The sequence below is a fragment of the Anomalospiza imberbis genome, chromosome 4 (genome assembly GCF_031753505.1).
Source record: "Anomalospiza imberbis isolate Cuckoo-Finch-1a 21T00152 chromosome 4, ASM3175350v1, whole genome shotgun sequence".
Lineage (NCBI taxonomy): Eukaryota > Metazoa > Chordata > Aves > Passeriformes > Viduidae > Anomalospiza > Anomalospiza imberbis.
In genome coordinates, this window is record NC_089684.1 from 33,069,230 (window position 1) to 33,092,526 (window position 23,297).

The window sequence follows — 23,297 nt, forward strand, 5'->3', positions numbered from 1 at the left end:
CCATAGGATTTTATGGTGGGAAGAGGGGGGAAAGAGGTGACTATATGATTTTGTTTGAAATTTCAGAGCAGCTTTAATACTGATGAATTTGCCAAGAAAACTGTATGACAGCAAATATAACACAGCATTTCCCCCCATGTTTTATACAAATTAACATAATACACATTTCTAACCTGCTAATCCATGTCTGACTGCCATTCCCAGGTCTGAACAAGCAGGACACAGTGCTGTGGAATTCCAAAGTGCCCGATATTTACAAGCAACCTGTATATGGCCTTTTGCACTGTAATTTTTCACAAGAAAATGCATTTTCTTCTCAGCTGATAAAGATGTTTCTGCAAACACTATTTGCCAATCTTTTAATCCAGTAAAACCCAGTAGCAGGTCGTTACCTTGTTGTTGTGTATGCACATCAGCTACTGTAAATTATAGAATTTATAAACACTCAATGCTTTCCTTTACACTCTCAAATTTGAGTGATGAAAAACCAATGATCACTGCACACACAAGTAGATCAGCTGTCTAATAAGTCTGGAAATTGCAGGAAATATATGACTTTACTTTCTCCTGTGCTTTTTGTGTTTTTATTCCCATTAACAAACTCTTTGTTTTCAATAGTTACCACTAAATTCATATTTGTCACTGCAGACAAGAGGAAACTACAATTCCATCATCATCCATTAACCTGCCTTTCTCCCTTGCAGTGATTCTTAACACATTGTTCAAAAAGAAAATATTACCTGTAACGAGCGTGGGACTCCAGGACGGTTTGGATGGATGAGAGATCTCTGAAGTCAGGTCTTAGAAAATGTGGTTTATTAAAAGGGGGAAAGGCCCTGCTTGGAGTTGCCAGGCGCAACTCGTGGCAGGCCCAGGGGGAGAGGGAGAGAAAGAGAGAGGGAGCAAGGGTTCCAGGTGAGGGTCCCAGGGGAAGGTCCACGAGAGGAAGGTCCAAGAGAGCGTCCGGTCCCTCGGGCACACCTTATCAGGGGGCTTCAAGGTGGGCTGGAACAGGACTTGGGCCAATGGGGTCACAGATACCTGATACTTCAGGGGAGGGTCACAGGTGTGGGATGAACCATATATTGGGGGGTGAGACAGAGCATTCCATTTGACCTTTGGACCTATCTGCAAGTAAAGGGCATTGTTTAATCAGAAAGGGGGATTGCTTTCAGCCTGGCTATACTATTGTTTTCTAGTTATTCAGTAGTCAAGGTTTGCTATTTCAAATGTAGTTCTCATCTCAATGTCTGTATTTTCCAAATCTTTTGCCAGGCAATCATATTTATACGGTTTTCCTATTTCATCTTCCCCAACAATTACCAAAGATCTTCTCTAAAGCATGGTTTAATGTTGAAAAAATACCACTTTTTAAAATATAAACATTATTAAAGCATGGATGACCGAGGTCTGTTTTCCCAGGCAAGCTCCAGTTTTGCACCACCACATTTAAATCCACATAGGCCAAGAGATGCCAGTGGGAAAGAGACCAAGCACAAGAGTGGGGGATTTATGAATTCTGATCTGTGATTGAAGCTGTTATTTTACTTAAGTTTTCAAAATACTTGGTCACAATGCATACAACAAATCTGGCATTTAAAGTGCAGGGCCTTCCACACTGGGCAGATCTCCTGAGGCTGACATAAGAATGCATTATTTCAAATCCAGCCTCTGTTTCAAGCCTCTTTTCCTTGCCTATTTCAATTCATTATTTGTATGTATTTTAATGTACTATTTAATTTTTAATGTGGAGACTCTACTGGTTACTGCAATATGAGTTTCATTGTCAATACTGAATTAATTCTAATTAATTAATATAAAATGTGAAGAACAAAAATACTGGGAAAAAAATAAAAGCTCCTGGTAAAATGGGTGCAGCAAACTAAATATCCATAGAAGACAGATTTAACCTTTATCTCCATGGCTGTGATACTGGCCATAAATCTCACTTGTGAGATTACTAACAAGGGATATAATTTGTTGATGGTTTGAGCAAATTAATTAGGAGCAAGTGAACTTTTGATGTGAATAGAGCACCTCTAAAACTAAGCTACAGATCAATGACAGAATAACTATTTGAATTGCTACTCCTCTCTGTGTGATGAAGAGCAGCTGGTCCTGCCAAGGATCACAAAAATAGACTGGTATAATTTTAAACAATGCCAAATGCTGCAACTCAGAGCAGGAAGGTTGGAAGGTGCTCCAATTGTAAGGAAGGAAGTTACAGAACATTCTTTCCTCAAGGATGAAACATGGAATTCTATGGGAAGATTTCCCATAAAGAATTATAGGAGAATTATATGGAGAAGGAGAACAGAGTAATTCTGGGCCTCTCTACCAGCAGGACCTGGGTCTGTCACTTAGGCACTAATTCAGGCTCTCCAGTGACTCTCCAGACGGTCTGAGAGTTATGGAATCAGAGCTGGCAATGATCAGTGTTCTACATCCCCCCATCAATAATCAGTGTCCTCTATCCCCCCATCAACTTGCATCATTTTTACATTTTGTATTTTCACCTGCACAGGTCAGTGGTTTAAGAAACAGGTAACAGTCAGTAAGAACCTGTCTATAAAAACATCACTATTACTCCTTTAGATCAATCTAATATATGATTTCTTTGTAACTGCTCCTGCTAAAAAAGGAGAAAATGAAAAAAGTGTGTAAGACTTTGCTTTAGATAAAGGGGGGATAATTTAGATATAAAGTACATAGGGATGGTGCCAATCTCCTCAGTTTTGATGTCTGACCTGAAATATTCTTATATACAATGACACCTTTATGATCCAGGGACATGTAAGCCTTAAGGGTGGCACTTCCTGAGATAGGAAATCATGTATCTATTGTATCTTCCAGGCTAAACATTTTTCAAAACTAGAGGGAAAAAAATCTTTAGCCTCTTCCTGCGCTCACAATTTAAATCTACCCACTTTTATTTCTCTCTCCCTTAAAAGCACTTGAGCTCTGCCATCTTTGCTTAGGATGAAGTGCAGCTGACTTCATTAATAGTGCCAGTTATTTCCCATAGAGTGAAACACAAGTACGATAGATTATGTTGCCTGTCCTCAGCTGCACTTTGTACTGCAGCTTTTTTCCCTTCTTTTCAAATTCAAGGTGTGAATGCAAAACAATTGCTGAGTGGACTGTTTTGTATCCTAACAAAATATAGTAAGTGACAAGGTATAACAGGAAAATAAATAAAAGAAACATGCAGTACTTGGAATGGAAGGCGCTATAGGGCAGCAGAGAAAGGAAATTATCCTTTAGGAATCTACCACATGTACTGTTATGCTGTAAGTATTAATAATATTTCTGGAGAGAAAGAAAAATACATTTTTCCAGTCATTTTGCTGGCATCTTATCTTTCCAATTAAATTTTAATAACAAATGGAGTTCCTTCAATATGCTTCAGTTGATTCCATGGACACATGTCATTCTTGTTTTAAATTCCATGTCCTCTAGTAAGACTTTTAATACACCTACTTATGGGAAATGGAGAGGAGTAAGAGTTCAGATCATAAATTTGAGTTATTGTCTCATCATCAACTTCAATGCAGTGACAACAACTGACATCACTGGTAGTTTTGTCCATGTTATTCATTATTCCACTCTGTGTGGTTGGGAAAAAGGGATGTTTCCCAATTGACTAATGGCTTTAGTAGCCTCCCTTGCATATATATTTTTCAAGGTTTCCAGAAGTCTTCAGGTTCAGCTGCCAAAAACTGGAACCAAGCTGAAAATATAATCATCGCCTGTTCCAAGCCTAGTTCCATTTCAATATCTTCTTAGGAAAGGATAAATAAAACAGCAACAAACATAGCTGGAGGGAAGAAGGCGAAAGACCAGACTCAAGATTGCCAGCTGTGGGCAACCACTGCAAAAATATTTAGACAAAAACTAGAGACTACCTCTCAGTTCCTCCAACCTGGTTAAAAATTTTCCTTTTGCCACTGACATATGAGACAGTCAGCAATTTATTGCTATTTTGATTTCCACTGTGTCATTTCTACGGTTGAATATTCAGTCATATCAAATAATTACTCAGACATGGTAATACTGATGTGATCAAGTTCAAGCACTTCTCTCTTTCCAAATATGTTCTTTGCATGGTGGCATTCTGAGACTGATAATAAATAAAAATTATACCAATATATAAATATATCAGCAAAGCTTCTTCCTTTTTCATACATACTTCCTTCTGAAAAATTACTGTCTATTTCAGGATAAATTTCTGTCATCATAATGCTATTGATTTTCAATATTCTGAATTTTGACCATGTGGCAATTTACCCTTGAGGTAGTTCAAAACATTTGTAGTAGTGGGGTGGGATGCTGTTATGGATTATAAGGTGATTAAGTTTTATGAAGAACAGAGGATAAAATGTTCTCTGCCACACAGTTTAAAAATATTAAAGTTCCCTATAAGGGTTTTTAAGAGCATATTTTATACAGCATTTTGCAATACTGAAATAGCTGAGACAAATGTAAAATTAATGAATTTTCAAAAGTCTGTGATTACTCATAATTAAGGGAATTAAATATAATCAAAGAATGCTGAAAAAAATTTTGAAACCCAAAAATAAAAGCCAAATAAGATTTGCTGTCTCCTGTAATAAAAAGTATGGGGCAATTGGATTTTGTAATGAAAGCAACTTTCTCTGAACCTGACAATTCTTTGGTTATAAGGATATTTCCAACAACACTGAAGGAAAATGCCAGATTAAAAATGAGCCAACAAATATATTCTAAGTATCAATTGTTAGCGCGATAAGTATCAGATGTCACTGTCATAACAATATCATAACAGATTACGCTTCTAATTGTCCTACAGGAGAAAACATGAATTAAATCAAAATATGAACTACAGTTACCAAATGACAATAACCTAAAAAATTATACAAAATTATTTGCAAGATACTGGCAGAAATATTGAACTGTATATAAATAGTCTCATATCTTTTTAGCCAATCCCAAATTTAGAGGTTTGTGATTTGATACCAGAACAAAAATTGTTTAAATTTCAATTATTAGTATTATGGACAGGAGATGTTCTAAATTACTGAAATTTGACAAAGCCAGGTACCTGCTTATGTTGCCAATAAATATATTTCATCACTATGGTTGCAAAAACAAATAGTAATTAGCAAAATATGGTTAAGTGAAATGAAATGATTGAGAAATGGAATGACACAGGATCTGAGTTGCATTAGCCTGTGGAGTGCTTGAGCAAAAGTGGTTTATCTGGATGAACTGGTGGAGTTTGCTATCTTAACTGCTATAGCAAGATCTATTTTCTTCTAATTTAACCTGCAGGACCTGGCAGCAATTCCTACTTCTTTGTTCAGGGACTTCAGTCCTTTCTGCCACATCAGAGTGAGATCTGTTCTGAATCATCCCCCTCCTGTAACTTAATTTCCATTGAAAGAAAACCTAAACGTGTGCATGAACTGAGCCATAGCTTTATGAAATTCATCTGTCCTTAATTCTGCCCTTCCATTGCTCTTCATTTTTCCTCAGTAAGTCCTTTAACATTTACAGAAAAAAACAGTCAACTATAAGTTATTCTATAATTAAACGGACAAACAGAAAGGCAACTTGTTTGGAAATGGAATGTTTGGACACAATGGAGTGTAGTCAAATTTTTTTTTTTTTTAATTTATAGATCCCCTAAATTTTTCCATTGATGGAAAGGACACTATGCAATAAATCTGGTCTACTGACAATAAACTCTTGTTCCATATTCACTGGTGGGCCACAGGTGGAACAAAATCTCATTTTACAATTAACCTGAGGAGAACACTGGACCTCCAGTGCTTGACAGGAATTTCACCATTGCCTGCAGTTTCATGAACAGTCAGACAGTTTCTTTTGGGGGCAAATCATTCAGTAGGAGTGAAGGAAAGTTAAGTTTGAATAATATGTATGTTTTGAGTCCAATCCAAAGCACACTGATTGTCAGAGGGAGCATTTGCCCACATATTCCTCTGCTAGCAAAGAAAACTTTTATAAGAAGCAATCATTTTAATGACTGAGAGTATAAATGGATAGCATGAGGTCATAAAGGTATTTCCTTTCCCTCCCTTGCAAATCTATAGCTCTTACATGGCACAGCAGTTCATACTGAGAGCCAGACAGGCTGCTCACAGAGGTGCACTGCCATCCTCTATAACCTGCAGTGTCAGGATTCAGTTTTATGTGAGAAAAGGTCTATTTAAAATTAGTAGACTTGTAGTGAATCCAGCAGTAATCCTGAGGCCAGGAAACATCTCAGCAGTGACACAATTTCACAGGAGAGGTGATGGGTTCTCTGTCTTGTAGTGACATCACACCCAGGCTGGATTTCACTATGCATCCAGAACGATGTGAATGTGCACTTAAATTACAGGCAATGAAGTGTGGTATATGTAAAAAAATTTCTGATTTAAAGATATGATTTAGAATTTAGAAACATCTTGCTGAAAATAAACCCAGAGTTTCTGCTTTCTGTAAAAAGATGTGTTCCAACACTGGTGGGATTCATTTTTTAAATTAAATTAAAGAAAAAGTTGAGTGTACTGAAAAAAAAATGTTGTTTTAGACTCTGTTAGTGCCTGTGCTAGTAGAGGATGAGAGAAGGAAAAGTTATGTAATTCCTTAGCACACGTAACTGAGCCTTTCCCAGCTCAGGGATACCTGGATGCTGTGGATCTCAGTTTCCTCAGGGCATGTCAGTGTTCCAACCAAATTCCATCACTGTGCAGTAATGAATGGACAGGTTTTCAGCCTGTAGTATGAGATCACAGGTTTCTCCTAACTTAAAAATTGCTATAAATTACCCATGAGCACCATGACTGTTTGTTTTTTCAGCCGATGTCTTCATTCCTCACTGATGACAAAAGTATAACTCCAAACAAAGAAAGCCTACTTCTTCCAACTGAAAAACAAAATAAGCAAGGAAAAGTGTGTAACATCCTTGCCTACACAATATAGTGCCATCTTTATTTGTTAAAGACATCTTCAGGCATTCAAAATTCACTGTGGCCAGAAGCAACATCTAGCCCAGCTCAGGAGAACAGTCCAGGCTATAGTTTGGTTTGGAATGGAGCCAATTGTCCCTTTGCAATACCTGTATGTTTTTTCTGTGCAGGACAATCAGTGAAGAACAGGCACCAAGAGAGAAACCACGCACAGTATATCAGCCGTAGTCCTGCCACAGCAACTGTAATATGATCAGTGGCAGAAGCTCTTAAGACAGTTGGTATTCTTGTGTCTCTCAAGAAAAACTTAAATTTTATTCCATGTGTATCTTGTTTTGCCCCCCTAATGAAATGCTTACTTTTGCCTACTTTTTAGACATAGAGCATTGTAACAACTTCTTCCCAACCATTCTTTGCAGCCTCCTGCTAACACCTGAAATTGTCACTGTGTGCTACAGAAAAAAGTACATTTGTCTATGGCAAAGGCCATATAGGAAATGTTACAAGGATAAGGAGGGGAAATGAGAATATTCAAAACATGAAACTATAGATTTTCTTTCAGGGAATGCCTTTCTGAGGGCACTCACCATGTTTTGTATGCATTATATAGCAATGTATATACAGAAAGAAAAGTATGTGTGTTGGCTTGCTTGCTATCACATACCAGACTGACATGATTTACCTACCCCTTGAATGAAGGCTAAGCTCAGGAGTCAGTGTCAAATATATTTCTGCTACAAAACTGCCAAGGTCTCTATCCCAGTCCATTCAAAGCTAACATGCACTGAATTTTTACAGATGCATCCTCCAATCATGCCAATCTAGAAACAAAAACACAATGAACTCTGCTAGGCAGAATTTGGCCCCATTTGGTGTTTTTATTCTGAACTGCAGCAAAGGGAAGGACTGATTCCATCAGCTTGTTCTGGCAATTATTTCACTTACTGTACAAGATGCAGCCTGTGAATGGTACATAACATTTATACTTCACAAAACAAACAATCTTCTCCCTGTAATTTACGTGTAGGAGGAGACTTGTATCTTTCTTAGGTAAAGGTTTATCAGGACCTATCTGAGAGAGCTCTACTGAGTAAGAATCAAAGCTAACAGAGATGGTGCTGTTCCTAATTCATTATAAATAGTGGGAAATCATCAAAAACCCCCAGGATGGCAGTGGGAGTTGCAGGGACAGCTGTATGCTATGCCAGATACACATTTTGCTGCATGCCAAGTTACACTGTTTTTTCTTCTTGCACAGCTAATGCTCATTGCATTCTTATTTATAGTTCCCATCTTTTGGTCAGTTGTCACAGTTCCAAAATAAATAAGGGCAAGCTGTAATGTTCCATACTGAGTGGAACCAGGCACTCTTTCTACCTTCTCAGCATCTCTCTCACAAAGCTCATCACAGGTACCTGCTTGACTTTCTCAGAGAAAGTGCGAAATAGTAATTACAGTGCTATAGTTAGACAAAAGAAAGTATTTACAGTTAATCTTTCTTCCACTCTACAAAGCAACTGTGCACAAGGGATTGCATCAATCATTTAAAATTGTGGAGACATATTTAAATTTCTTTGCCTCCTTTTTTAGAGGGTAAGGTGAAACTAACACAGTTGACTTCCAGCAGTGCAATACCAGTCTGCTTTCAGGTGAGATGCTCATATACTTCCATTGCATTTATTTCACACATCTTGGGCATAAAAGTACATCTGTCCTCTATGCATATACTAGCTTAATGCAAAGTACAGGCAAATCCAGAACTGGAAAGAAATTGCTACAAGAAAGTGAAATAAAATTGAATGAACTTTAGTCTTTGTTTAATTAGAATTTTTTTAACAGAAGAAAATAGCATTGCTTCCCAAATTTACACAGCCTAATGTTTTAATCATAAAGGATTCTTAATACTTCCTCTGAGAATAACTCTTCCCTCCCTCTTTCTTGCTTGTTTACAGATAGTTTTTGGTATTAAATAAGAGGAAGAGTGGGGCTGTTGAGGGTCTAGTGCCCCTGTCCTGTGACGTTCATGTTGAATTTGGCTGAAATTTGAAAAATAAAAAAAAAGTTAAGTCCCTTGTCACACATATTCTTCAGAAAAATAATGGACTGCTTGCCAGAAGTTAATAAATTATACAATCTCCAAATAGTCTACTACTGAGCTCATAGCATTTGTAAAGCATTAACACAGTCACCACAGCAGAAACCCCAGCAAACCTGATGGAGTAACAGTCAAAGAAACAGCAGCCAGAAGTGCTACTCCTTTACCCTTGGGGCCCAGCAATCCAGCCCCACTTTGGATAAAGAGCCTTTCTTGTGCTGTCAGTGTTAGTCACATCGTTCAAATAAATAAACATTTGCATCCCAGTGATGCAGAATCCAAGTTTAAGGATAGGTGATTTAAGAATAGTTTTTTACAGCTGGACATAATGTATAGGTTTTTTCTTCTAAGACAAAACCACTAACAAAACAGCATTGAAAGAACACGAGGATGAAGGGAAGAAGCAGAACAGAGGATGGAGAGATAACAGAATTCCCAGCCCACAATGCTTTAGGCCACACCTATAACTGTAAAAAAACCCAGAGTTTTCAGTTTAGTTCTCAAAATCCCTGCTCCGCTTCAGATTATTTGTCCAGAACTGAGTTCTTGTGATGGAGGTTACAAGTCTAGTAGTGCATAACTTGTCATACATAACTTGTGTATAATGAAATATTATTCAAAGAATAAAGCATTGATAGAAAAGGACACGTGCCAAATTTGCTTGTAGACAAGTATTACATTGTGCACGTATGTATATGGAAAAGAGCATGTAGTTAACAAGAATATCAAGTAAACTTCACAATACTTCATATTTAGAGGATGTGGAAAATTTAGAGGTCAGAGCTGTATTCTGTGGGTCTAAATTTTTGCGTACCTGTATGCTAATGATTCTTTTTAGACTCTCAGACCTGCACAGGCAAAATGCAACCACAACTTCAAGGGCCTGGATTGTGTTCAGGCCACCTGAATGTGACTCTGCATGTCCAATAAATGTAGGAAAAAGGAGCAGGTGGCAACAGAGAAGGTGCAGTTCATCTGAGGCCATTGTGGGTCATGAAGCCTCAAAGCCTGATGATCCCAGGAGTGAATCTGAGAGGATGAGTTCACACTCAGTGAGGGAAAAATGCTGCCATCTGGTGCCTCTGGAGAAAAAAAAAAAAAAAATTAAAAAAGGATTATGTTGATGCGTGCTTCATCTGCAGTGGTATCAGTGCTTCTGATTCAGTCCTGCAGACCTCCAGCTGTCTTTTTGTTGTTGGGAGGTGTTACCATTTTGCAAGTCTTACTTTAAACAAACAGGCTGAAAAAGTGCATTTTACAGTGGTTTGCCCACAAGAAGAATATTGTTAAGTATTAATATAGTCTTTAAGGCAATTTTAGGAAAGATGGTTTCACACAAAGTCACTTACATCTGAGAATAACATAGACCATATTCATTTTGATGAAGTTATGCATATTCACACGAAGAGATTTCAAAATACTCTTCTATTACAAATCATATATATGTATATATTTTACTATTATGTTGCAGAAGAAACTTGTAGTCTGTAAAGTACATCTGAGGGAGAACGAAGACACTGGATTTTGCTATCAAGTTGAGTGAAAAAGTTTAGCACAACAGGTATTCAATGCATTTCTTTTGCAGAACTGACTTTGACCTTGAGCATCACTGCCCAGCCTCTAATGCCCACTATTTTATCTTATGAGCATTGTAGATTATACTGAGTGCATGTCAGAAGCCTCAGAGGATACAGGACCAGACACTAAACACCACCTACTTTTATAATTCACCTTTTACATCAGTCTATTTCAGATTGTTGTTGATAGAACCTCAGAGGATGTGCCAAATATGTACTGAGACACTCCACAGTGTTAGAATGAGGGAGTGTTATTTCTGTCTAAGATATTTTTATTTTTATAAGCTTTCACAGAAAGCCATAATAGTAGCTTGGGGAGATTGAAATTACTGATTAAATTAAAACCCATACATTGCTCTATTTTAGATGTAATAAAGATAGCACTTTCTGGGAACTTAAATTTGTTTATCCCTTGACTAAGGGAAAATTTGAGGGCCACAGGTCATCTTCCAACTGGAAGTAAACTGAGTAAAGTGGTTCATATACCATATTCATTTTTAGACACAGCATTTTTGTAACAAAGTGGTCACAAATCCTCAGGAATTAAATTCACTCTTGCAGATAAACTAACTCAGGCAGCACCAGCGATTTCCTAGGAAGATACTCTAATCTAAGAACAGCTTCAAACTCATGAAGTTATCCAAGGACCAGAGAGTCTTTGCAAAGGATTTATTGTACAACTCTGCTGAGCAAAGAAAAGGAACACTTCCCATTTAGTTCCTAGCCTTAATGTATCTATAGCCACTTTATACATGTTTTTCCTAAAAAATCCCTACATTTTCATTCAAAAGAGAGCTAGATCCTTATATCACTAATGTTGCATTGAAAGAACTTGGAGTTTCTTCCTCTCCAACAGCATTGGAATTGCTTGTAGATACATGGAGCGAGTCTGGATTTTTTAGATGTGTACATTAACTTATGGTAGAGGAGTAATTTCTTTGACAGTCCCTTGACCATGAACAAATCAGGCAACTTGGAGCCCTTCTAATACTCTTAGACATATCATATAAAACTAGGTTTAAGAAACAACAAAAAAGTTTTGTCAATGTCTGTGGCAGCCTAGTTAACAGCAACTTCAGTCGTCAATCTCCCTTCAAGTTACAGTCTGGGAAGGGCATTTCATTTCACACATAAAAGTGATTTTGCACAACTTCCACCTCCAAGTAGAGTAACTGAAACATGCCAGCAAGGTGATCCAAAGAGATTTCTTAGTAGCCAGACTTTGGCGATTCCCAAGGGATTTGATGAGAGTTTTCTGTAGTAGATTGATAGATGGCTAAGCAATCTTCTGAGCAAGCCATGGGAAACGTGCCTGGAAAGAGCCTGTGCCTTGTCAGTGGGCTTATATTAACCCGGTCTACAGGGTCCACATCTCCACTTGATCACTCTTTAGGTTCCTGCCTTTTGAGAGGAGTGGAAAAACACCAGGCTAAAATAAGCAGGGCTCCAGATATCCTTGGCCCAGAGAAGCAGAATTATTGTAGAGATAAGCTACAGCCCTGGTGTATATGTAGGGTCTTGAGGATAACAAAACACAGCTCATGGTATCTAAAATGACTTGCCCAAGGCTTTCCAAATGACTACATGTGTTAACCTCTAGGTCCAGGTTGTCACGATACCATGAGATGTCCTTACAAACTCAATTAGTTTCTCAGAATACCTTAGCCATCGGCTCACAATCATTGCTTAGTGCACTCATGCATTTCAAAATCTCCGTTGCAGGGATACGAGAAAGATGTCACATATCTTAGCTTTTCCTTAATTTATGCATTGTCCATCTGTGCACTAGTATATGCGACTTAAAACATGTAAAAATGGCACTTTGCCTTCTGTCACAAGATGAAAGCAGCGACTCCTGGCTCTTTTATGTCATCACTTTAGCCAACCAGCTTTTGCAAAGAAGTTTTTTTGATACTCAAAATGGATGCTTAAGCAGTTCTGGAAGAAGATATGTGCAAATATCCCATAGTAAAACTACTACCAGCTCAGTACGTGGGCATCAGCTTCCTTACGCTTTTTAAAGAATTTTTCATACATAAATGCTACCTAAAAGAATGGCTTCTTCTTTCAACACCCAATTCCCACTGCCAGATGTAGACTGTTGGCTTCTGAAAATGAAGCAGACCCCTCAGCTACCCCCTGAAGCAGAAGAAGTGGTTGCAGCTTGATGTAATCTGCTTCTGAAGTTCAAGTCAGCCACACGGCCGATCACAAAGGATGGGGTTTGAACACTGCTTTGCCAGATACACATTCATCCCAATGTTTGTGGCTAGCACGTGCACTTATTTTATTGCGGATGGACAGCACGTCTGAAAATAAGACTTGGGTCTGAAAGACAGCAGTTTTCTACATGATTTTAAGCTTTTTTTTCTCCCCCTCCCCATTAAATCAACTGATCAAAAAGTTCACAAACTAGCTTGCATGTTCATTTTAATCCTCTCATCTATTCTCCTCCACCATGTGATCCTTTCTTCCTCAAAACACCCAACAGCTTTGTACATTGTCAGCAGTAAGAAACCAAGTACAGGAACCTCCAGAATTTCATGGGCCTTTGACAGAAGGCAGTCCTGAGTGTTATTGCACACTTGTTGTCTCTTCATGAGCCACCCGGCTTTCTCAAAACATCTAATGAAGACTTGGAAAACAGTCCCTTCCCATAAATTCTTCCCGAGAGTATTCCTTCATTTGTAGCACAAATCTTTCCTGTCAACAAATTTGCTCACTCTTCTCATAATTTCCTCCTGTGCCCTCTGAAGAGATAAACTGCAAACCCTGCAACTGGCTTTTATTTCCTCATTCAGGCGCTGACCAGAAAGGCACGGGGATATTCTCTTGTCAAGTCATCAGCATAAAATGCTGACTATCACAACTGAGTGAAAAGATGGCAGTTCCTGCAAAATCTGTATTCTGGGAAGTGGCCAACAGAGCTTGAATAACCTCTCCTAGCTGGTTAGTGGGAGTATCCATTAGTAATCTGAAACATTACATTTTCCAGCAGAGGCTACAGGAGGGAAACCAAGGTAAAGAAATGATATTTATGAGGAAAATAATGAATGTCAATTCAATTGTTTCTAATTATTACAGAGATGGACCTGTGCAGAAAACACTTCAGCTGTTCCTTCTTCCTATCACCTAATAAGAAATCATGCAAGGAGATTTTTCTCTCCATTTTGAAGGAAAGCCACAAATCACATTTTTAGGAGGAGTGCCCTGCTTATCTGCTCTTACTAAAGCCAAAGAGGTAGAAGGTAATGTTGCAGAAACAATTTTTGCAGTAATCCCATTCTCCAGCCTCTTCAAGAGGTGCCAGTCCTTTGGCCACCAAAACCTCAGTTATCCCTCGTAAGGAAGTAGTTGATCTAGTTTGTTCTGTGATTTGTGACACAATGTTGAATTATTATGAAAAGGATTCACCTTTGGTCAGAGATAAGGACTGTAGGAGAAAAGCTGCTAGCCTTCAACCTCTGTGATATAGATTCATAAGATTCTTCTCATTTCCCCTCACGGAAGAATCACCCTCAGATACAGAGCCTTCTCATTCTCCTCACCTGGGAATCACAGCTGGTTCTTAAGCCTACTTATTGCAAGTTTGCAGATAAGATTCCTATGGAAGTGGTCTTCATTTCAGATTCTACAAGCACAGTGACTGAAAGGGAGAAATGAAAAAATTTAAACAAATACTAGGACTAAAGTGGAGAACAACTTCCTGTGTTCACAGCAGAATTCATGCTAAGAACAGTATTTGTGGTAGACTCGCAGTGGGGAGTCTAAAATTAATTTAGGGGAATTTAACCTTTATATGCAATCTTAAACAAGAAATATTATTTGGGGGGAAAATCAATATAATGTTAAGTTACATGATTTGTCTTTTCCTCCATGACAGTCTAAAGACTGGGTGAGGGCAAGAAAAACCAAAAAACTCAAATTATATTGCCTCACGTGACTGACTCCTAATACTCAGAGAATCACATTTCTGTGACAATTTTCCAGCAGTAACAAAGCTTCAAAATTAAAGGTGAGATTGCTTAGTCATCAGGACTTGGTGGTGCAGTTGTACCTGCTGTAGGGGATTGTATCACATGAGCTATGATTACCATTCTATTCTTACTTCTCTGTTGCACAAACAGCCCAGCAGAATTCCTAAAATTGAAAGGTGACTCAATCTCCCTATCCAGAAATAACATTGATATTTTTTGCATGAGTATAAGCTCTAGCTTGCAGTTTTGATGATAAAATCCTTCCTGAGACACCTAGGGAAGGTCTCTACCATGTAGGATTTTCCATCACTGCTCCTAGAGACTTACTGAGCAATTCACATGCTTCCCACGTACCACATTTCCACCATCTGCAGCTTCCACGTGGTTTCCAGATGTCCTATTGCCACCAGCAGCCGTTTGTGAAGCAGCCTCCAGAGCAGGGCTTTCTCACTGTTTCCAGAGCAATGCAACATGGCCACACAGTAGCCCCAGCTCAGCAAATCACCATCTCCAGCTCACACAGCATCCTACTACCAGCCAGAAGGCTAAGCTCAGGCCAGACTCACCTTGTCTTAATTGCACAAAGTGATTCAGAGCAAGAGGAGTTGTGTCCAGCAGGCTGCAGAGAGGATTTTTTTGTAGGTGGATTGCAGGGGGCGAGAGCTGCTTGCAAGAGACAGGTGCCTGGAAGAGGACAGAGCTTTTGGGGGATGGGAGTGTTTTCTAATGGAGATGGCATGAAGAATATGATTTGTGTGCTTGAGCAGGTCCAACCAGGCTGGCCAGCTTCAGTTAGGAAATGCTGTGTCATTCTTCCTGATCATGGAGACAGATCTCAGAGTTGGCTATTTTGCACAACTGCTTTCATTTCAGGTAATCTCAGTCCATGCAGAAAAACCTTAATCTGCTTCCTCTATCATTCTCTTTCCAAAATACAGGATTTAGGTTTTTTAGGTTACAAATTTAGGTGTTTTTTTTGGTTTTTTTTTGGTTGTTTTTTTTTTTTTTTTTTCCTCTCAATGAGCAGGTGAGAAGTGTAAGTGGCCAATTCAGGACAGTCTGCCACAAAATTGCAGGAGGTGTTTGCATGCTCTTGTGAAAAAGATGTGGCACCTTAGTAGATTACTTGATTTTCAAGTTGTTGCACCTAGACGAAGTCATAAGGTAGAAACTCACTTGGTGTTTTAAATGGCTAGTTCTGGTAAAGTGTCATCTTTCCCTTGGGTTTGGGGAGTTTGGTCTGTGAATGCAGCTAATTTAGGCATTATACTGCATTCTCTTGGCTGGGTGGGTGTTGGACCAGGTGCTTGTGGCTCTGTGTGACCACCAGGCAGGTGCACTCTACAACACCATCCTCAGCGCCAAGGGCTGCAGGCTTGCCTTCAGGGTGGCTGGAACATGAGAATGGCACCTCTAGCACCTAACACCCCAAAAATCTCCCATTCTCAAGCCTCTGGCCCTGCTTTGAGGTGTTTTTTTACAATACTTTGCAGAGGAGATGCGTGGTGCAATCTGTGTTTCACAGCCAAGCAGGTGGATGCTGCAGGAGAGCTGTAGGTTGCAGACAGGGCAAGAGGGGAGGGAATCAGTATCTTCAAGCAGCTTCTTCTGGGAGCAGGCACACAAACAAACTTCCTCCTTTCGTCTCTTAATGTACTTGTTGAATCAGAAAGTGTTCAAAAATACTAGTCTGGTTTTGTGGAAAAAAGGGCTGTTCTCTAAAGATATTGGAAGCAGGTAATGCATCTAGCTTGGTCCTTTTGACTAAAGGAGACAGATTTAATTTGAACGACCAAAATATATTCCAATATTTTAGTTCAGGATACAATTACTGTTTTTCAAAATACTGCATTCACCTGTTAGTCTCTTCCTATGTGAATGCACTTGATTTCCAGATTTCTCCTCAAAAGTCTTGTTGCAGAGATTTCTGCTTCAGGGTTTTATGTGTATTTTTAAAAATAAAAATAATTAACTTCCCCCAACAAATCTCCATCTTTACATCTAAAAAGACAAACATAAAATAACCTGTTTACTGATGGCTAGATAGAGAACAAAGCTGAATGGTGAGAAGGTTGATTTATAATGCATTTTCCCAAAAAACAGTTACTGAAAGAAGAATATGAGAACCAGGCTTAAGCAATGGAAAAGTTGCACATCATTTAATAATAATAAAAAAGTTGCTATATTAATCCTCAGTTAAATAGTTTAGTCCTTCTCCACTCTAGAAGTACACTAAACTACAGTCTGAGCAAATGTAATGTTATTGACCCAACTGTGTTCTCACTTAAGTCAAGTTTCATTAAGACTTGTCTTAATTCAAACAGTAATATCACATCCCTGATAAAGAGCAAATTAAACCTCCCCTTGCGTTGAACACCATCACGTTCCCAAGAGTTTCAGTGTTAGCTCAAGTTAATTATGTTAAAATTATTTCCTTTAGTGAGCCGATGTAAAGATCATCTGACTTCTTAGAACAGAAGCAGCAAATTAAAGCTTTTGCCACTGCCAGCAAAGGCTGCCTTAATACTGCACCCTCGTGGTGGTTTGCCTGCCTTGAATTTTAATACTGAAGGGCTACATTATGTAAAAATCATTGCTCAGTTACACTGCTTGGCTTCTTACCTCTTAAGATTCTTCCAGGGAGGTTTTCAAATTTCTCATCTTCCAAATATCTTTGTCTTTCAGTAGCATGAAAACAAAAATCACTGAGCATAAATGCTTACCTGTGGAAGTTTTCAAGCATGGGAATGTGTAAATTGGAAGCTCTTTCTGTCTTACAGCACTTCTAAAGACAGATAACTTCCAGGTGAGACAGTTGAGAAAAACCCAGTGTTTCTTGGGCAGCATTCCTTTTTTGACTGTTTTAAAATGAGCCCTTCAAACAGATAAGGGACAGGAATAAAAGAAACTGGATGAAAATGCCTCAAATCTGTTTTACAAGTTTTCAAAGTTTTTAGCCCAGGAACATTCAAATTATCAGACAATTGGAACCTTTTCCACATCTTGTGAGTATACAGGTACTCAGTCCACAAAACCAAACCAAACAGCAATGAACCAGAAGAATTTGTTTGTAGTTAGTGTTATCAGTGGCTTGAATCCTTGTGCTGAAGACATGCCAAATCTCTGCACAAATTAATAACCAACCATGAAGTACACAAAGGGACCTTTTCTGATTCTGGCAGATACTGTCTTCTGACCTTTTGTGGTGAATTTCTACACTGTAAATAAATAAAAAATTATTTAAAGCTTTCTTCTAGACACACTTTGTGATCTGTTGGGTAGGGATGATGCCACCTGCAGAAGACAGGCCATTCTTTTGTCCTGCTGTACAGGGGTTTTCACAGAAAAAAAGCTTAAAAGCAGCAGAAATCTACAAGCTGGTTTTTCTTACAGCCTCTGTTCAAAAAGGCTGGCATTACATTTGCTGCATACCAGATGAATAAACATGATAACCTCAATGCTGACAAATTGATTAAGAGAAGGCAGAAGGCAAATACCATGTTGTCTTCTAGCCAAAGCTTCAGAGGACTTTGGTTTAAAAATTAGGTCAAATACACCAATGCCTACAGACTAGCACCCTTTTCAATTTCACCCTAGCAGGGGGCTCAAAGTCCCATCCAGCCTGGCCTTGAATGCTTCCAGCCATGCTTCCTTTCTCTGTCACTACATGCCCTTATAAAAAGTCCCTCTTCGTCCCTCTCATAGCCGTTTTCAATAATGGAAGGCTGCTAGAAGGCCTCTTCAGGGTCTTCTCTTCTCCAAGCTGAACAACCCAAATGTTCTAAGTCTGTTTTCATAGAAGTGCTCCAGCCCTCTGATGATCTTTGTGATGTCCTCTAGACTCCCTCCAACAGTTCCATGTCCTTCTCATGTTGGAGACACAGTACTCAGGGTGGGGTCTTAGGAGAAAAGAGTAGAGGGACAGAATCACCTCCCTTTACCTGCTTCTCGTGTCACTTTTTATGCAGCCCAGGACACATTTGGCTTTTGGGGCTGCAAGTGCACATTACTGGGTCATGTCAAGCTTCTTATCCAACAACATCCCCTGTTCTTCTCAAGGCTACTTTCAATCCCTTTGCTGCCCAGCTTGTACTTGTACTTGGGATTGCCCTGACCCAGGTGCAGGATCTTGCACCTTGTTGAACTTCTTAAGGTTCCCATGGGCCCACCTCTTAAATCTGTCAAGGTCCCTTTGGATGGCATCCATCCCTCCAGCATGTCCACCACACCACACAGCTTGGTGTCACTGGCAAACTTGCTGTGGATGCACTCAGTCCCCCTGTCCATGTCACCCACTACTTCTTTTCTAGCTAAGCCTTCTTTTTCCCTTTGAATAGGAAGTGTTTGTAAACACGTATTTTTGCTATGTGAAATTAGTTGCGTAATGACTATAATTTGTCAGTTTACAACAGAACAGGCTAAAGTCTAATTTACATGCTGCTTTTGAAAGTACATCTGGCATTAGAAGAGCCAAGGATGCTACAAGCTGAAGAAAAAAGCTTCCCCTCACGTCCATTCATTTTGCCAAGCAGCCTCCCTAGTTTTTGTTTGAAGCTGAAATTAGCTAGCTTGGGACTGGGTGGAAATTCATTTTTGCTGAAGAGAGAAGGGTCATTCAGGTGTGGGAAAAACTGTTTAATAACTAGGTGTCAGATAGCTTTGAGCCCAAGTTGAAAACCTAAAATTTTCCTTTCTAATTGCTAACTATGCTTAGCCTTGAAGTAGTACTGTTTGCATGGGGTAGGAACAATTTGGCCACTTGGCTTAAGTGCCTGGGTATAAAAGCCTCCAGAAGAAAATCCATCAAGATAAAAAAAATCTTTCAGATCAACACAATATGTTTTGATTAAGCATGCTCCAGTTAATGCAAAATCTAGAGTTTCATTTAACCTTTGCTGTATGTTTGGGAAGCCATAATCTCAAAATACATTTGAAGTCACTTTTGCTCAGACAAACAGAAAGGTTAGGGAGTATTTTAATCTCCAAATCCAGATATGTGTTCTGCAGGATTCCTGCTAACTGATCCTGAAGGTTTTGACAATACAAATGCCCACAAGTTTTCAAATTAAAGCTTCCCAGGTTCATCAACTTCTGCTTCTGGGACAACTCAAAACATGAGTCTCTTTCAGCCTGAGGATTAGCCTGCATATCCTTTCTTATCCTGAACACATCAAACTGAGATCACGGCTTGCCACATCTTCCCCTCTAAGGTGCTTGGCATGCAGTGTCTGCAAATGACAGCTTTTTCCAGAAGAGACCAGAAAGACATGCTTGCTTCCCAAGACAGAAAGAGCACTGGGAATTGGGATCTGCAGCTTTGGAGGTAAATGCCTTGCCCTTTAGGATAACTAAACATGGAGTTTCCTTCTCAGACAACCTCTGCATCACAGAATTCTGCTATAAACAGCCACTGTGGGAGACAGGGTTTCATTCCTGACATAGTACAGAGGTGCTCTCTAGAGACAAAAAGGAGACTGGAACCTGAGCTGGCCACTGTTGTACACTGGAGTAGATAAGGAGGGGTGATGGCTGCATTCCTGCCCTGCTGCTGGATGTGGAGGGAATGATGGTCCTTGCTTGGCTCTCAAGAGAGGAGAATTTGTTCTCTCCCTTCAGCAGCAGGAGGTACCTCACTATAAATCACAGTACCAAAAGACACTGTATTCTGACCAGAAAATTAAGGGGCTCTAGGATGAACAGGAAGTCTGCAGCTGACACTGCCAGCTCCTCATTCTGAAACACCCAATTCTTATCAACATTTTTTAAAATGCCTGTTACCAAGATTATCCTGAAATCCCCAAACACATCAGGACATGCAGATTTCTAGCCTCAAAACAGTGTATCCCTGGTGCAACTGGAAGTGTGCTGAGACACAGCTTTGCCCAGTAGAAGCTGCCCTTTATTCCTGTGACCTCTACCTCGGCTGGCTGTCCCTTGCTATTCTTTCGGTGAAGAAAGTTTTCTAGTATCCAAGCTGTGTCTCCCCTAGTGTAGCTCATCCTGTTGCTCGCCACCTGGGAGAAGAGACTTACCCCCACCTCACTACACCCTTTTCTCAGGTAGTTGTAGAGAGTGATGAGGTCTCCCTTGTCTCCTGATCCCGCTGCTCGGCCGCCAGGCGCGTCCTTCCGCAGCGCCTCCCGCCGCGACGGGAGGGAGTGGGATGGGGCGGGATGAGGAGGAATGCGGCGGGATGCGCGGACGGCGGGGACCCCTAGTGGCACCCGGGCCCGGCCGGGAGAGATGCCTCCTGCTGTCTCACGCAGGTATCGGTGAAATGCTTGTGGAAAAGTAAAGTCAAGTCAGTATTTTTGGACCACTCTGTTCAAAAGAGGGAAAAAGCATGTTCAGTGTGAGTCATTGTCACAAAACCGGGTCCACAAAGTATGGCTGTTTGCAAGTGACACACACTCTTTAGTCTAACACTCTTTCAGTCTTACAAACTGAGCTTAAGAAGGGAGATGAACTATTAGAGAGGAGAAGGAGGGTCCATTCAAAAACGGGATCTACTCAATAATTTTTGACATCAAAAGCATGAGGCCAGAGCCTTCCTTAGGGACACTCCAAATACTCTTCTGATTTCATAATTAGCTCGTGCTAGGCCATGTACTGCTGTTGTCCATTTAGGATGTCTCAGTGTAGTGCAGACGTGCCATATACTCATGGGGCTGCAGTGCTGCGGCATAGTGGCTGGCCCTGGGCAGAGGGAAGCCCATCCCATCCCATGCCATCCCATCTTGTCCATGGCACTCACCTGTCTGGGTCTGCCATGTCAGGAAGGAAAGAACTGCTCCTTGCCCTCCTGCTGCAGGAGATCTTAAGCAGATATAAGAACTATAAGACAGATGGTTCTGATGCCTGCAGGAGCCATCACCTGCTTAGAAGTAATGAAAGTACCCTCTGAAATTTAAAACTCTACTTTTTCTCAGCTTTTTGTGTTGAACCAATTTTTTGTACACACACAACTCAGTTAATTGGGCTAAACTGACAGTTTTATTGAAGAAAAATTATAACATATTATATACAAGTACATATAAACCATAGTCTATTTGCAAAATGTGTGTGATAAAAAGGTCTGTCACCAGGGGACTGTGAGGGCAACAGGCAAGCTCCTGCCGGCACTCCTGGCACTTAAGGGCACTTTCCAGGAAAAAGCGGATGGTGCATGGCCAGTGCTTGTGGGTGTGGTGCGACCGGCCTCCCCTTGCTGCTGTGATGCTCGAACTGGGGACATGATGGGCTCATCCTTGGTGTCCATGGAACCAGCCAGGGCAGGAGATGTGCTCTGCAGTTTGCTGATAGCCTCTCCTGTTGCTGCTGTGCTCTCATCCTCTTCCCGTTGAAACAGCTCTTCGTCACTGTACACTTCTGAAATATCTCGGGGTTCCTGGCTTTGGCTGTGATCTTCCCATGTGTCTGAGGGCACCGGAGATGTGATGTCCTCTTCCAATATCTCATGGGACGGCTCCTTGTCAATCTTGTTTTCACAGTCCTCATCTTCCTTGGCCAAGGTCTCTGGATTACTCGGAACATGGACTTCAAGCCACTGCAGCACCTTCTGCATGCTCGAAATGGCCTCCAACCCCTCCAGGCCTGTTGGCAATGGCTGCCCAAAGGTGAGAATTGTGTTTCCCTGGAAGGTGATAAAGGAGAGAGGGGTATTTCTTGAGGAGTTCTTCCCCAGCTTGAGTAAGAACTTCTTTACACTGAGGTGGCAGAGCCCTGGAATAGGCTATCCAGGGAGGTTTGAGGAGTCTCCCCCTCTGGAGACATTCTAAAGCCACTGAACTTTTATGTGTGTAACCTGCTCAAGGTGACCATGCCTTGGCAGGGTGTTGGACTGGACTATATCCTGAGATCCCTTCCAATCCTAATATCTGTGATTCTATATGATTCAGTGATTCTGTTATTTGTAAAAGTCACCTGGCTTCTTCCAGGAAATACCTGCTGGAGACCTGGCAGCAGCAGCTGCTGGAATGCTGCTGTGGAAGAAGATGGGGCTGCAGAGGTGCAGTGCAGCAGCTGGCCCTGGTCAGAGGTTCATCCCCCTGTCACATCCTGTCCTGTCTGTGGCAGTCACCTGCCTGGGTCTGCCATGGAGCTACCAAGACCATGTCAGGGAGGCAACCTGCTCATGGCCTTCCTGCTCTGGGGGCTCTTTTTCCTCCAGGCTGTCCTGCTGCCGTGGCAGGATGGCATTCCTCTGTGGAGCCCTGCACCTTGGATGGGCCTGGCCAGTTTTCTCCAGCCCTTACAAAGGCTTCCACTTGCTATACATGATGGCTGGGGAGCCCCCTCCATCCTGAGAGCTCTGTGGGCAGAGGAGCAGTCTGAGCCTGTCCCCATGGAGGGACAAGGCCAGGGCCTGGCTCTCCGGAGGCGCTGCCTCTAGCTACTTGTGACACACCCTTGGGAAGCAAGACCAGGAGGAGGAAGAGCGGGATGGAGGCAGCCGCCTTGGCACAGCATCCCCTACAGTGCCAGCAAACCCAGCCCCAGCCCCCATGCACCCCCACGACCAGCCTGTCCCTCCTGCTCTGTCCCTCACCTGGCGCATCCAGTCCAGGCTCAGCAGAGTCCTGTGCATCTGGGAGTTGGCATTCTTTGCATGGCTCTCCATGTCTGTCTTTGACACTCTGCTGCAGAGCTGCCAGGGGCTCCAGGGGAGATGCAGCCTCCTGCAGGAATTGCTCTC

At 40.9% G+C, this 23,297-nt stretch overlaps 1 protein-coding gene and 2 long non-coding RNA genes across 3 annotated transcripts; all 3 read right to left on the reverse strand.

The window, feature by feature from the left end:
• Nucleotides 1–8,497: 8,497 nt before the first annotated feature.
• LOC137472581 (uncharacterized) lies at nucleotides 8,498–9,941 on the reverse strand. Its single transcript, XR_010998287.1, has 2 exons — nucleotides 9,863–9,941; nucleotides 8,498–8,727 (listed from the first exon to the last, which is right to left on the reverse strand). It is a non-coding gene; the product is annotated as an uncharacterized lncRNA (long non-coding RNA).
• A 24-nt stretch (nucleotides 9,942–9,965) lies between these two features.
• On the reverse strand, nucleotides 9,966–15,571 carry LOC137472579 (uncharacterized). Its single transcript, XR_010998284.1, has 3 exons — nucleotides 14,957–15,571; nucleotides 14,174–14,271; nucleotides 9,966–10,130 (listed from the first exon to the last, which is right to left on the reverse strand). It is a non-coding gene; the product is annotated as an uncharacterized lncRNA (long non-coding RNA).
• Nucleotides 15,572–21,680: 6,109 nt separating this feature from the next.
• Nucleotides 21,681–23,292, reverse strand: LOC137473309 (uncharacterized). The gene is made up of 2 exons (XM_068189191.1): nucleotides 23,151–23,292; nucleotides 21,681–22,235 (listed from the first exon to the last, which is right to left on the reverse strand). Exons 1-2 carry the CDS (start codon nucleotides 23,220–23,222, stop codon nucleotides 21,681–21,683), a joined length of 627 nt encoding a protein of 208 aa, XP_068045292.1. The 5' UTR covers nucleotides 23,223–23,292.
• Between the last annotated feature and the right edge of the window lie 5 nt (nucleotides 23,293–23,297).

What these genes read in the sequence shown, in the direction of transcription:
- LOC137473309 (XM_068189191.1), bottom strand. Translation starts at nt 23,222, where the DNA reads ATGGAGAGCCATGCAAAGAATGCCAACTCCCAGATGCACAGGACTCTG. An exon ending in GCCTGGACTGGATGCGCCAG is followed by an intron (nt 22,236 to 23,150) that starts GTGAGGGACAGA and finishes ATCACCTTCCAG; the next exon opens with GGAAACACAATTCTCACCTT.